We start from the raw sequence: 16547 nt of genomic DNA on the forward strand, positions 1-16547 counted from the left end.
CAAGACCTGTACCACCTGAATGTAATGTCCAGTCGATGTCATGATCCCATGGTTGCAGATAAAGTGATCGCTTGACCGATTTACATATAAAACAATACATAGACATGTCCCTCACACTTGTCCTACCCTCCCTTAGCTATGAAACCCAGCTACGAAATATCGAACGGGATATGCAGGCTTTAGAAAAACATTTTTGCAACCTTTGAAAAATATGACAAGGTTTTTTTCACCCTCTAAAAGCAGAAATTTATTGCAGATCACTGTAATCATCCAGCTTAGAGTCCATGATAGCCTTAACAGCTACCTTGTTAAATGCCCTCATTTTAAAATAAACTGACCGATCACATACGATTCAATGTTGTTTTCGCTCATGTTTAATAATGTAGGACGTCTTTTGACGTTTATTCCTCGGACGGAATTGCGTCGAGTCGGATCACGTACCTCGATTTAAACGCTCTAACACCGGGAACAGGAAGTGGAGTTTTACAGCCTTGTTTACGGCGCTTGTTTACATTACCGACGGGGGTAAACCAACATTTTTACAAAAGTAGTGTAATTTCTTCATTCAAGTAATATTTTATTAAGTCATAACTTTATCATATGTTTATTTTGCTACGATGTTTCTTTGACATTAAAGTTGTACCTTCTCATTCCGCCATATTGTTTTTGCATTGTATGCGGTCCTCCCGCTTAGGAGGTGGTATGAAAGTCTGACCCAAAAACAATGTTCTTGTGCCTTGTTCGCGTAATTAGGGCGATTCTATCTTGGGTTGGACACAGAAGAAGAAAAAAACAACGCCCAAGGACGCCCCATGTTTAGGTAGCTACACAAGGAAAGACAGAAACATGAACTTACATTCATTTTCCATAAGTAAAAATGATGAATTAATACAACTGATATGGCTTTGCTTGTTTCCTCATCTAGCATGGTAAAATAAGGCTGACAATGCATAAATTTATCACAAATGTTTGGAAAGACATGACGTCATCGTCATCAGAAAACCCTGACGTTCCAGTGCATCAAATGAACATCTGTGACAATGAACAGCAATATTGTTTAACTCTTTTTTTAAAAATTAAACATTGAGTGGAACATATCTAATAAAAAAGGTTACAAAACAGGGCTTAAGCCCTCAGGCCAATACCTCTGATTCCATGCCAATACGGCCTTAAGCCACAGCAGCATTGTAATTCCTAAATTTGGCACACTTTCTAAATTCAGGATTTTTCCCTTCATATAGTTTGTCATTAATAACATAAGATTTGGTTCTTATTCCTAAGAATGAGATCATTGTTTGTCCGCAAAATTGCTAAAAGCTTCCTATCATTACATACATTTGTATGCAATAATTCTTCTAGCCACTTTCTACTACTAGTATTTTGACCAACTCGACTTGATAGCATAATGTATTTTAAATTTTACTAACCGGTCGCCAAAGATGGAAAATACTGAAGTTAATATCAGAAATTAACGGAAACATGTTACAAAATAGTAGATCATAATAACAACTTACAGTCAGTACTGGCCGAGGGTGCCCAAGCTCTGATGTTGTTCTTGCTAAAGCCGTAGACAACAAAAGCATTTTGGGTTGACGTACCGTCGTACATTCCCATTGAAGCACCTGGATATGGAAAACAAAACGTATATTTTGCATCCTAACAATTGCTATACTTAAAGGTTATGTAAAGGAATTTATTAGGCATTCAGGCACTATTGATCTTTGTATGACTAAATATTTTAGTGTTGAATGTCATTCTTTATAGCATTTTGCAAACTAAGCTGTTATATTTCATGTACATAAATGTTACATGTTATTCTTATACCTTATAAAGCTAATTTAAAACAAATCATAAAACAGTCCCTAGATCTGCAATGTTGAATTTGGTTCGAGAGGATTTTGACAGGCCCGCTTGCGCCGAGTGTGATCCGGCCAGAACGCAGTATTGAAGATCAAGGTACTGTTCTAATGACCATTTTATCAGATATATGCACACATTTCTAGTGTTATATCAGCCAAAATTTACTCTAACTTTAGATAAATAAGACTGAAAACTCGATTTAAACGGTAAACTTTTTGATTAGTTATTACGTTATCGCTGATTGAACATTTTTCAGTATCAGATACGAGTTATTAAAAGGTTTTGTATTATATTATATTATATCATATCATATCATATCATATCATATGCTACGTTTGAGAGATATATGATAAAAACATTAAATTTTACCAACAGAGTCCGAGTAATAATCAGGGTATGTTTTCAATGACGCCGGGAACTTGGTTCTTGATATCACTAAAGTCGGATAGTCACTAAGACCATGTGATCTTTCAACATAGCTTGGAGTACCTTTAACAAAATACATTCCATTTTCGTTATATGGTTTTACCATCAAAAACAAATATGTACGTCAATGTAAAAGTGTGTATAATGTGAAAATATGTTTTAAAAGTTTAACAAACTATAGTACGTAAAACATTTTTCTAATGGTTCCGCGCTTAATATAAACTTAGTATTACCTCTTGATATTAAGATGCCAGTTTCAGTGAAATCAGCAGACGGCAAAGTAGATTTCTTCCATGCACGGACCCTTACTTTTGCTGTGTAACTGTCAGTACTGTAAGGCCCTTCCCAATATGGTGATTTTCCTAAAGTTTAATTCATGAACTTATTAATCAATGTCATCACATACGTATAAATTTAACTCTATAGAAAACCTGCCAGCATAAAGATTACATTTTGTGATATGAAACAAGTAGCAGACATTACATATAAAAGCTCGAGCGAGTAGAATCATCTTGGTCGCCAAGGGTATCGGGAGGGAATAATTCGATAATTGTTAGACATTGCCCAGTTTTTTTTTCCAAATGTTTAGTATAATCAAAAAACCATATTTGTACACCTGCAATATCACGGTAACTCCATGTACATTTTTGTACTTTTAATCTATATGAAAAAAAGGCCTAGCATGTATTTGTTATACAGAGAATATTACATTTTCCAGCTGTTTTCTCTCTTTATTCCGTCGGTTGCCTCCATCAAAATAAACGACCAAAAGGTCCACCGAAACTTCTATTCATTTCCCACATTGGACGAGTCTCTAAAATACCCATCGGGGTAATTTATGATAATGTAGGAACAATGTGTGACAAAATTAATACAAATGTGTCCACAAATTTGTCGTAAACTTTTGTTTAGAAAAATCAAATGATTGTGCGGTAAGATCGAAAACCTTTATGATACAACCTGTGTATACGCAACGTCCAAGGTGATCATTGGCCTTGATTGGAGAACTGACTTTAATATAAACATCGTTGTATATGTAAATGATACCGCCGTATCCCTCATCCTGGTCATCGTCTCTAGCACGACAACCTGTAACAGAAACATTTCTAAATAAAATACTAAATTCATGTCTCTTAACATCTGCATTATTATTTCTTTTTACAAATTTCAAAGGAAATACCAAAATAAACTCGATGCAGTTGACTAGAAATTAACATATTTCCTAGAGTGTTATTGCGTATTATTACCAATCTGCCATAATATGGACAGTTTCTTGTACACTCTGTTGTTTTTGCTGATATTCTAATTTTCATGTTTAATTTAACATGTATCGTAATTTTCCAAAATCAACAAGTTTAAACAAACGGTACTTGTTCGAAACCGATACTACTGGCAAAACATATCAAATTGGAAGACGCTGTCATTTATCATTGTGAATATGAGAACTTAATTATTTTGGTTTAAAAAGTCGACACGTTTTCTTCCTGGTTATTGTTTTACTGTTTTAAACCTGTTCGTCTTTTAATTTAGTTTGCTGCACTAAGGGGTAGTCAGTTTCACAATACAGACACGTAAATCATTGATTTAAAACTAGGTTACCTGACCCTGGAAAGATGTATCCCTTGTTACCACCAGAAGTGACTGAGACCTGCACGTCTACCAGTAAAGGTGCCTCTCCAAGTTCATGGGCAACGGTTAGTAAGGTGGTATTAGTACCAACCTGAGCTTTCATATCGTGCCATGGACTTACAAAATCAGGCTTCAAAAATAATCCCGTAGCTTCAATACTTAGTAACACTAGAAAATACAATACATATTGATATATATATTCCCGTTTTTTTCTGACCAGAATTTTCGTATATACGTATGTTTATTTTTCGTTTTAAACATACTCGAGGGGTGAGAAGCAAAGTCAATGTTAGGGACATTTCTTTTTGTTGGGTTTAACGTCACATCGATCGTTACAAGTATAGGTCATATGGCGACCTTCCAGCTTTGATGGTGGAGGAAGACCCAAGGTGCCGCTCCGTGCATTATTTAAATACGAGCGGGCACCTGGATAGAACCACCGACCTTCCGTAAGCCAGCTGGATGGCTTCCTCACATGAAGAATTCAACGTCCCACAATGACCGTAAGCTAATTTGTTTTCTGTCTAATTGCATTATCCCTGTCACTACAGATTATTCATGCAATGACTTGAATAAATACAACATGCTTAAACAAAAATCAGTGTTAGATTTAGAAAGCTTCCAGCGTCAAATATCAAACTAGGAAGTATAGAGTGGATGAGTAACAAAAAAAAAGAGATAAAACGTGAATGTGATATAGCAAAGAGAACCTATAGAATATTTAGTAGTTCTATCGTTTATGATCCCTTCATGAATTCCATTTAACACACGTGTACATATCGGGTTTATATTCTAAATGCCCTACTCAGTTTTAACATCATAGTCGAGATAACTGGGCTGCTAGAATGTTGTCATAAGCTTTTGAACATATTACTGGTATGTTCAAAGTTTTAATATTTGCTGCTGGCCCTTCCCTGTTGAAAAAAGCTGTCTATGTAGATTACTTTATTAAACAGCAACTTTTCTATATATGCGTTGCTATCTATGAGATCATTTACGCACCTCATTTTGTCCCAGTTGAAACAGAACTGTATGTGATCTTGCTGTTTGAATGAAAAAACAAGCACGGTGCACCTGTATACTGTGTAATTTCGTAATTGCATTATTCCCATTACTACGCCATATATCAATGCATATGTGTGAAATAGATCTGTCAAATTTGTTCAATTATTTCATAATTTTGTTTAAAAAAATGGCCAGCGACAAACAGGTTATAAAGAACTTCTTTGAATAACGATTGAAAGTTTGCAAAAGTCATTCGATACTGATTGCACTTCCGAAAAGCAGCTATTTTAAGCTACCTAGGTAATTTATATTTCATTATTGCAACTCGGATCTAACCTAAATATTTTACAATTATTTTTATACTTGACAAGTTTAGTCTTGGCCATGATGTGTAACTTTGTATCCCATGTTTTCTTATGTTATTTCAATATGCACTATGACTTCAGCGGAGATATTGCGCGAATTTTGAAATGGGTTATGTTTTTGTACATATTCATTGATACTAAATACAAATGTACTCACAACCGACATAAAATTTGAGGCATCTGGTAACACTGTAAAGAAATGTAGTTTGAAAATAAACATTATTCTTGATTTTGAACAGATCATCAGATTTAGTAAGTCATTAGGTACTTAAAATCGTCAGATGCTTAAAATTTCACAGAGTTTGACATAGGTGGATGGAAGATATATCAATTAACATTTCTTAAAACGGAAGTTATGAAAATTATGATAAAATGCTTTTATTAACTTTGACAGTCAAGTGAAAAATATCAAATTATCATACTGGCAAATCCGAGTACAGTTAATCCCAGAAAAGCTATAAGTCCTGTCATTTTGCATATCAAAAGCAACTATTAAATATAAACATGATAAAATTCGCTATCATGCTTTGAGACATAAAGTACAGTTCGAATGATCACCCCAATTTTAAAAGATAGCGGATATTTGTTTTTGTCAGATAGCACACTGAATAATTTGTTAAGCGTGAAGTTTTATATGTCTTTTAAGTGTCATTTTCCCTATTTGATTTGTTTTTGCTTCAAAATAGTGGAATAAGCTCGTGGTTAAGTTAGAAATGTTAAGAGAAGATTTTCAAATTTCATATAAGATAAGCATTATAAGCATTAATGATCTTTTGAAAATCTAAACGGACGAAAAACAAATTATAAAGCCTTGGTCTCTACTAGACGTATTACTATGTGTTCTTAACCTATAATGTAATTTCTCCAAGCCGTTATCAAAAGTATACTAACTTCTCGTGGAATGTTTAAAATATTGATCAATTTCGTTTTTAAAGTTCATATTGTTATACATTTGCTAAACTTGATAACGAAATGTAATATGCAGGTCTTGACAAAAAGCACGTGTTTCGACATACGCGTTTTGTTTTATATAATTATTTTCACATGTTCACAGTTGATTAATTTAAAGTTATTTCGTGGGGAACTACACTAGATGAGTTAAACGCATAGTTTCTATGGCACTATCATAGAGTATCAAACATGAGGAAGCGTCCGCCAACTGTTGATTCTATGGCACTATCATAGAGTATCAAACATGAGGAAGCGTCCGCCAACTGTTGATTAATACTTGTGATAAAAATTCGTACCATTTCTTTAAGTAGATCAAGTTTATCAGTGCAAACAATCTTCAATTTAAATCTATACTGAACTAGACTTCCTGGTACCAAAACTAGTAGATTTTTAAATCTATAATACTAAATCAATAAAATACGTGAAGAAGATCCTTTGGAAGCTAAGAACGCAACACAGCAGAACATCAGATTCTGTTTCAGACTATTCATGAGAGTGAATGAAATATTTCAAACTCTTCTAGCAACCTCTGTCATATTGAGCGGAACTCTATTATACAAATAATGGAACTATTGTACACCAGTTGAACATAACGTTTTCACAACTTGAGATATTAATGCCCGGTGGCTTCTTTAATTCTAACCGGTATTTATGCCTAACTGTACTGCGAGTCATCCATGAGTATTTCATAATATTTTGCGAGGTAAACAGTTGCTCCATGATATCTGACTATTTTACAGTGGTTGATACAAATTATTCACATAAAAATAAATCAAAGATAAATCCTGCTGCCCCGGAAGCTCTCTGTCATCTTACAGTTATCACTGATATGTCAGTACTTTCATGCATTCCTGTGAATACTTTTAAGTCAGTGAGTTAGCTCTTGGTCGATCCTATATTGTCTTAGTGACAGTTTGTTTACATTTTCAACGACATTCAGTCCAGTTCAGCTAGTATAGTATTCCTATCATATGGGATTAATCTTTATATCTAGAGTTGAATTTAAACCGTTTAAGAGTATGCAGATTAGGAATGAATTCACTTATAATTTGCATATTTCAATGTAAAATGCATCACTGTTAAATGATAAAAACAAAGCAGTCTTTGCATATTACAAACAATTTGAGAATAAAAATAACGGAAATGGTTGGGAAAATATGTCTGTTTTTGTAGTTGTTGTGAATGTTTTGCAATACCCCTCGTAGAGCAACAAATGATGCACTAACTGGATGACAATAATTTCAAAACCACTCCTAGCAGCAGTTTGAAAGTTGTTAAAAAGCCTTTTTGTGTCACATTTGTTTGAAAACTAGGTAATTGAAATCTGGCAAAAGCTTTTATTTGGCCTACCTATACAAAGGAATCAGCTCTAGAACCATTTTAATTCAATATTTGAATAAAGAATAAAGAATGAAAGAAATGTTCGAGATGTACCGATGATTTTTCTAATCAAAGAAACCTTACGATAAGTTCTAGTTGTTCATTTGAGAAATAGTTGCAGTCATTTGCACGTTGACCTTTTTTGGCTCACCTGTCACATAGTGACAAGGTGAGCTTTTGTGATCACCTTTCGTCCGTCGTCAGTCCGTGCCTCCGTGCGTCCGTCAACAATTTCTTGTCTGCACGATAGTGGTTTCATTTATGATTTATTTTAACCAAACTTGCACACAACTTGTATCACCATAAGATCTCGGTTCCTTTCTTGAACTGGCCAGATCCCATTATGGGTTCCCGAGTTATGGCCCCTGAAAGGGCCAGAATTAGTTATTTTGACCTTGTCTGCACAATAGCAGCTTCATTTATGATTTGATTTTAACCAGACTTGCACACAACTTGTATCGCCATAAGATCTTGGTTCCTTTCTTGAACTGGCCAGATTCAATTATGGGCTTCAGAGTTATGGCCCCTGAAAGGGCCAGAAATAGCTCTTTAGACCTTGTCTGCACAATAGCAGCTTCATTTATGATTTGAATTTAACCAACTGGCACAAAACTTGTATCGTCATAAGATCTTGGTTCCTTTCTTGAACTGGCCAGATCCCATTATGGGTTCCCGAGTTATGGCCCCTGAAAGGGCCAGAATTAGTTATTTTGACCTTGTCTGCACAATAGCAGCTTCATTTATGATTTGATTTTAACCAGACTTGCACACAACTTGTATCGCCATAAGATCTTGGTTCCTTTCTTGAACTGGCTAGATTCCATTATGGGCTTCAGAGTTATGGCCCCTGAAAGGGCCAGAAATAGCTCTTTAGACCTTGTCTGCACAATAGCAGCTTCATTTATGATTTGAATTTAATCAAACATGCACAAAACTTGTGTTGCCATAAGATCTCAGTTCCTTTATTGAATCGGCCAGATCCCATCATGGGTTCCAGAGTTATGGCCCCTGAAATAACCAGAATTAGCTATTTTGACCTTGTCTGCACAATAGCAACATCATTTATGATTTGATTTTAACCAAACTTGCACACAACTTGTATCACCACAAGATCTTGGTTCCTTTCTTGACCTGGCCAGATTCCATTCATGGGTTCCAGAGTTATGGCCCCTGAAATGTCCAAAATTGCAGCCATATAGAGATTTCATTTATGGGTTTTTTTATACAAACTTCCAAAATATCTTCAACAACAATAAATCTTGGATTCCATGACAAATCAGATCCACTCGTAGGTTATTTTATATCTGATTACCTCCCCTGATTGTAGTCAAAATGGATTTATATCAGTAAGTACTTATAGGACTTATTTGAAATTTCATTATTGTCATTAGTTGGACTGAGCCAATCAGAGTAGATTAACTATGGACTGATTTTTTGTCAAATTACCTCTCTTTATTTCAAATTAAAATGGGTATATCTCCGTAACTAATGAAGATACTGATCTGAAATTTCATTTATGTCAACAGATTTATTTGGCAGATCCTTCTTTTGTTCACTTACAACAGTTTTCTTTTTAATTACTTCCCTGTTACGTTACTATAAATAGCTTATTTTTAATAACATTTTTATTATTGGCCGTAGGGAAAAACCAAGACCACTTTTCTGTGGTACAACATGGATGGTACCTCCAATGTTTAGGTGTATTTTGACATATCTGTACCTTGTAAGAATATCTTTTTTTCTTTTTGGTTAAATTTCTTTCCTTTGTTGTTCCTGTCCTTTGGACTTAGATATTTTTTCTGAGGACCTTCTTGTCCTCAAGTGCAATGATAACAGGTGAGCGATATAGGGCCATCATGGCCCTCTTGTTTTAAAATCTGCCTCAGAGAATATCCCATACGTAATTGTTGATATGCTATTGAGAATGTCTAACATTCGTGAGCCTTTCACCCACTTAACGCAAACTGTACAATTTGACATTGACAAACTCGAGTTTTGAGATAATACACTGTGTATTTTCAGCTTCGTAAAACACAAAATATTTCAACTCTACCTAACATTACAATCGGCGTAATATTTACTTTTTAGTATTCTGCCTTTGAATAGCAAAGCTGTGTCATTGCCGGTATAATCCCCTGACCCGTGACTAGGGGGAGGGGAAAGAAGTGGCGGGAGATAGAACGGTACTGGGTGCTAGTTGTCTCATTGGAGTAACTTTGCTTTCTGCTAGAGGAGCCTGCTAAAGTTTTGCTTGAAACTAGTTATTTTTGCATATATGTATTTCTGTTAGACACACTTCATAACGATGCCATTAATATTTAGGTACAGCATTTATTTAACTTTTCTGGTGGGGTAGGGCTGACTGCTCATGTTGGAAAAAAATTGACCCAGCCCATTTGCGTTTACTATAAAGTGCATTTTGTTCTGTATATACATTTATATATAAAGGCAATAAAATAAATCTAATCTAACAATTTGGAGACACGTAATGGTGAACAGGTTATGGAAAACAATTGTAATCGTCGTTCTCATTTACACTCTTGATACTGTACAATTAATATAATCATTATTATCATTATTTGATATACTTATATCTTATCTACATTAAAATAATTTGGTGTAATGAATTATTTGTCGTTAAAACATACTCGCTGAAGTCAACTACTAAACTTTTCGTTGGATGTTTATGAGTGATATTTTGATATCACTTTCATCTGCTTATACTTTATCGAGGAATTTTGATCCTAAACCTTGCGTTTTATTGTCTACATTCCAATGATGTTAAAATATTTTATCAGATATGCTTCAACTGAATATGGCTTTAGTACAATATCTAAGGTTGTTGTAAAATGTTTCGGGATACTTTCAATAATCAGTAGTGCTGTTTCTGGGGGAAAACAGGGAAAAGCCAGTGGTACCGTCAAAAATATCTGCCGCCAAGCGAATACCTATTTTGATGGTATTCCTCAAAAACTGATGGCACCTAAATTAATTCATAATTATATTTCAAGAGAATAACTGCTTTAACACAGAAATGATCTTTTTAGTAATTTTTTTTGGTCAAAGTAGTCTTCAAAATAATAGTAGCCTGCAGAAACCCGCTTCGATCACTGCAGTTAGTCCTATTCACCGACTCTGCTACGGATTCCCGTTTCTGCCGTCGACTTGTTGGTCTGCTTGACACTCGACAACTTGAAATAAAGCATTTTAATGTCAACTTGTCGTGCTGTAAACCCGCAGCAAAAAGGAGAAAAAATGAAGTTTTTTGACCCGACATTGTTGCACAAACTTCGAATTGTCGAACCAATTTTTAGGTCGAAGAGTAGAATTTAAAGGAGTTAACTTCGACTTTTTGCAGTATGTTAATACATCGAAAAGTCAAAATGTTTCTTCACGCGACATTTTTCGTTCAAACGTCAAGTTGTCGGCCCAAATGATACCACGAAAATCTACGATATCTTCAAGTTTTCGCGTTAGCTAAAACCTCTACTTCCGCCTAAACTGTTGAGTCGACAAGTCGAAGTTTGCACGATAAATGTCGAACTCTTCAATTTCTCAAAGTATTATGTTACCGCGAAAAGCCGGAGTAAGCTCCTTTAAATTCTTTCTTTTCGTGCTAATTTCGGATAGACAAGTGAAAGTTTGCGCAACAATTGTCGAGTCAAAAACTCAAAAAAAAAACTCAAAACTAGACTTTATGCCGAATTTCAAGTTGTCGCGTGTCAAGCAGGTCAGCAAGTCGATGGCGTAAACAGGATTCTGTACTCAGTAATGTATGTTGCCTGAATTTCTTATAAATGAAGCAGCATAGAGTTAGGACCTGGTGGTCCAACAGACATGAGGATTTTTTTAATTATATTTTTATTATTACTTCTTCTTTCTTTTTTTGTAAAATACTGATTTGATATACGAAAATATGTATGGAAAATTGTGACTACAAAAGTTAAAAATCAATAAAAGTATTAAAAAAACTGATGTTGTTTAACTTGGAATAAATGTAACGCAGCCTATGAGAGTATACTTACTATAAAAATCTAAAAAAAAGAGCCAAGTTTGTGGTTAATTTTTGCTCATTTAAAACAAAATATTTATACTCTGAAAGTTTTCAATCCAGCTGCTCGGCGGACACGTATATACAATCATGTATAATGATTTTGAAAATACGATTAATATAAAGACAACTGTGAAAACAAACATTAAAACTCAGTAAAACACAAAGACGAAACTCTCCAAATAAAGCAACCTATGAGAGTAGACTTACTACTAAGAAAAAGTTAAGTTAAACTTTGTGATTAATTCGTGCTCGTTGAAATAAATTAAACAACATTTTAATTACTCTCTAAGCTTCCTATCATGCTGCTTAATTGACTCTGTAAAATAAAGTTTTTTTCTCCTTCCTCTCTCTTCTATCCTGACCTGTTCCGTCCCTTGTTGCTGCTACCGACGAGTAACAATATACATGTAGGTATACATGAATATTGCCAATTCAGCATCTTCTTAGCACAGTTCGTTCCTCTTTGGAATCTCTGGAGAGAATGAGAGGATGACCCATGCCTCAAATATATACTGCAATCGTGCTCAAAACGTGAAATCTTGATCAAATCGTAGTCATAAATCGTAGGAGAGCCTAACAGAACTTGATAACGTGAGGGATCTAATCAGAACGTGACAAAACGTGATTGCATATCGTGGTAATCGTAAGAGAACTTGAGAGAACGTGATGAAAATCGTAGCAGATCTTGAGCAGAAACGTGTTGGTTTCGTAACAAAACGCTACAGATAGTAACAAAACGTACTGACAGCGTAAGAAATCGTAGGAAAGCGTATTAATACAAAATTCATGCAATAAATCGTGGAGCTTCGCGTTTTTTTTTAAATCGTGGACATCGTAAAAAAGACTAATAATCGATAAATTATCCATAAAAGAAGTATATACTTAACCTAATTAAAGTAAAATTAAGGCACCAACGATGTTAAGAGACTGTGTTAAAACATGTATATCAAAACGTACTCACCTCCAGTAGAATAAATGTGTAAGCACCGTTACAACCAAACACAGCATTGAAACAGAACATCCAGCAATAGATAAAATGCGTATTGCTTCAGTGTCGACATTGTTCTGTAAACATAATACTTAATAGTATTGGATTAACTTATTTAACGACAAAAGCTCTTGAATCATAATTATCTATATGACTTTCGTTGCCTGTAACTTCATACGTAAGTAAATTTATAAGTAAATTTGTAGACTGAAAATTAAACTTTATTCTTTATGATGAATTTGCATTTAAAAAAATATGAGTATGTTTTACCTCCGTCCACGGACTCATTAAAATAGCAAAATTCGTGAGATGGTCACATTCGCAGACTGTCTCTGAAGAATTTGAATGCATCACACGACAACCGTCTTTCTCCCAAACGTTCCTTCAATTTAGAAATTTGATTCTTGGAATACGGGATAATGAAGAATACTGTTTAAATTGTTTTGTTGTTTAAAAATAATTAAATCATGTTGGTGTATAAGAGTGTACAAGGTAAATTGAAATAAATTAACAGTCGCTTTACTTAAAATAAAAAAGTGGAAAACCACCGGTCGCCCAACAAGACATAAATGAAAATGTTGCAGGCTCGGTTAGGGTTAGGGTTAACCGTCCACGCCTTCTAACCCCGGATTGAGCAGAATTCAACATTTACACATGTTATAAGTACCAGAATATAATTTAGAAACATCCGCAGATGTATTCATACGGCGGTGCACATGGAACCTTCAGTGATGCACAGAGTGCAATTCCATGAAAAGCGGCGTATTGTTCTCAGAAAAAAGTGGCTTAAACCTTACTTAATTCTAACATATACATTATACTTCCTACATAGATCATTTTATATTCATTTATTGTATTTATGATGTATCAAACCATTCTGAGTTCCTGCCTCCTGTTGCTTTAATTGGAACATGACTAATAACTGTTTTAACAATTAAGCTCAATCTAATATTTTAAACTTTTTTAAGACGTACGCTGTGTAAGTGCCCTTTTGCGACTGGATTACCTGTTCTCGTTGCGGTAACTACATGTTGCTAACAGTTGCCTTGTCTGAAAATGCAAAAAAGTAGTATTAAATATATTTTCGAAAAAAACCTTTCTCTTTTTAATACACTCATCCTTTACATTGTAGCAAAGAACACATTAAACACATTAAATGAACAGCTATAATCAATTAATCATTCTGACGAAAAATGTCCATCTCCTACTATGACCGTTTGAAAGGAGATTGGAGGCATTTGTGCATTCCAGTTGCTGACAATTGTGTATGGTAATTGTATTTTAAATATTTCGGAAATACCTGGAAGTGTTGAAATGAAATTGTTATTTTGAATCCAGTTACACTTTTCCTTTGGTCAAGTTTTACTGACATTACCGACGAGCCAAGCTCCAAGTCTTGTCTGAAAACAAACCTTTTCATTATATCTTAATATTGAAAAACTACGTGTTTATACTGGAATGGAAATAAAAAGATAATGTTGGCAATTTCATTCTAATGACCTCCATATGTAAAAAAGACAATGATAAACGAAAACAGGAAATGTATAAAAATGTATTGTCACAGTGGCAGTTTTATATGATCTGCTAAAAAGAAGATTGTTTTTTTTTTTTAAATTCATCTAGTTAATCAACAGTCTGTGTTTATCGTATTATATTTGCTGACACTTAACTGCAGATGTAATAACGTTACCGTCATTAGATATCATTCAAAATACAGCTGAGACTCTTTGATAACTGTCTAAATAACAAACTCACTTACGAACTATATGATGCGTTGGTTGACATAACACCTGTGAGATTCTTGTATACAACTGCTGAATATTTTGTCGAACCTTTGAAAATAGATATGTAATAATCGAAAACTAATCCGAAATAACAAACCTGTTCCATCAATATTGGCAGCATTATATTAAAAAACTATAATTTTCAATTCCGTAGAAGCAGCCTTCAGTTTGACTCTATAACGCAACATACATCAACATTTCAATTTTTCTTAAATTCTTTTAACAGAAATGAAAGAAAATTTACTTTGGAGTTTCCACTTTTTCTATTTGGATTTAAGGAAGTGCTCTTCTTGAAATTACCGAAGAACAACCTTTCGCAAGTTTGCCGCAAAATGGGCATATATACATACGATATACATTTGCATGTTAAACAGAATAAAGATTTTAACATACATTTTGGTAAATCACACTCTACCTTTAAGAGAAGCCCGAGACAAAGCCAAGGCAGTAGAAATATTTTCAAACTCATCAGTAGATGGGAACGCTATATCTTTAGAATTGTTGAGCTTTCGCACTTCCAGCACTTTGTATAAAAATAACAATGTTTTATATTCAGTGATACCTAAGAGACTAATAATGGACACAATGACACGCTTGATATGAATTATGCTACACCCATACTTATATTGCCAGTCAAAGCGAAGAAAACAAGTACCTTGCACATAAGATATACAAATGTCAATCTTTCATAAATCTACACTGAGTGAGTCTTTAAAGCAAATTTGTATTTATAGATATGTTATAAGCGTAACATTGTGATATTATGCAAGTGTATAATCCAGAATTTTTATTTAACTCACCTATATTTGAAACGGAGATAGTTCTGTTCAGTTCAGATTCGTCCAATGAGTTTGAAATTGCATCTGTATATGTACTTACAACATCAAGAATTTTTGAGGCTCCTGAAGATTCCTTTGTAAAATAAATTATAAATTGGCCAATAAACATGATTTGATACATAAAACAGTGCCAATATCAATCAATATTAAACTAATAAAATATATACTTGCTGTATGTGTAGATAGGTATATCCGGGTCGAAAGTAACTGTTTTGGCTGGTTCGCAGAACAGTTACCGACATCCGATTATTCCCGTATTTTTCTTTCATTGGGTACTTTACAAATAATAGAATAAATATAAATAAAGTAAAATACTTTTTATCGCTCTTTCTTGTAGTAAACAGAAATGATGTCAAGACGTTTCAAAGGCTCTTAACAACACAGTTCTACAGTTTTACCATTTGTAACATGAGGTTATGCTTTTTTTCGTAAAATACTTTTTAACTGAGAAATATACAAAAATCAACTATCAAGGTAAAACATTTTTATTGAATGTTACATTAACAGTATATAATCAATGCACGAGTCGTATGTTGTCATTAACATCACGAGAGTCATCTGTATGGAAAGTACCAGGTTTTGGCGGCATGGGTAAAATCACAAGAAACGTCATTCCGGTGTGCAAGAAAATCTTTTACAGTAACAGAGGCTTCAGAGAAAAAGTCTGTAAAATTATATTCATGAATATAATGTATATTTACTAAACATAAGTTTTATATCGTAATTTCTATTTCTTAAAATAGTGTTCGGAATGAAGTATTAAGAAGGAACTATATTTGTAAAATGTTTGCCGTGGAGATTGAAACTACATTAATTTTTAGCCTGAATTGAAACGACATCAATTTTCAGTCGGAAAACTTGCAGAAAAATATACTAACCAATACAAAAATTAACCGTTATTTTATTTTGTTTCATTTCTTACAGAATTAATGACATATGCAAAAGTGTTTCCCTGCGAAAAAGGTCTAAAATAGAACATTTGCTTTTCTGCATTACATGCTGTCTTCGTTTTGAAAATAAAGTTGATTCCCATATCCAAAAGCTTGATGTAACTTGTTTGTTGAAGTTCGATTCTTACTATATGCCCTTGTACAATTAAACAATAATAGTTCACACATAAGCCATTTGATATGAAGTGATATTCACCAGAAGAAAGGTAAACTGATTGCGGCCTAATTCACCAGAATAAGATAATACTTGAATATCATGTGGAGAATACAGCATCACATACAACCTAAATAATAACATTACATTCAATGTTTTTAG

General features: G+C 34.0%; 1 protein-coding gene across 1 annotated transcript; it reads right to left on the reverse strand.

Moving 5' to 3' along the window:
* Positions 1–1497: 1497 nt before the first annotated feature.
* LOC123564799 (uncharacterized) lies at positions 1498–4068 on the reverse strand. The gene is made up of 5 exons (XM_053527594.1): positions 3886–4068; positions 3247–3375; positions 2520–2648; positions 2230–2349; positions 1498–1622 (listed from the first exon to the last, which is right to left on the reverse strand). Exons 1-5 carry the CDS (start codon positions 4016–4018, stop codon positions 1498–1500), a joined length of 636 nt encoding a protein of 211 aa, XP_053383569.1. The 5' UTR covers positions 4019–4068.
* Between the last annotated feature and the right edge of the window lie 12479 nt (positions 4069–16547).

Source organism: Mercenaria mercenaria, chromosome 2 (assembly GCF_021730395.1).
Source record: "Mercenaria mercenaria strain notata chromosome 2, MADL_Memer_1, whole genome shotgun sequence".
In the NCBI taxonomy this organism is placed as follows: domain Eukaryota; kingdom Metazoa; phylum Mollusca; class Bivalvia; order Venerida; family Veneridae; genus Mercenaria; species Mercenaria mercenaria.

Excerpts from the sequence above, each read along its gene's own strand:
- LOC123564799 (XM_053527594.1), bottom strand. The coding sequence starts at position 4,018 with ATGAAAGCTCAGGTTGGTACTAATACCACCTTACTAACCGTTGCCCAT. Across the intron at positions 3,376-3,885 it reads ATACATCTTTCCAGGGTCAG|GTTGTCGTGCTAGAGACGAT; the intron begins GTAACCTAGTTT and ends TTTCTGTTACAG. Across the intron at positions 2,350-2,519 it reads TGGCATCTTAATATCAAGAG|GTACTCCAAGCTATGTTGAA; the intron begins GTAATACTAAGT and ends ATTTTGTTAAAG.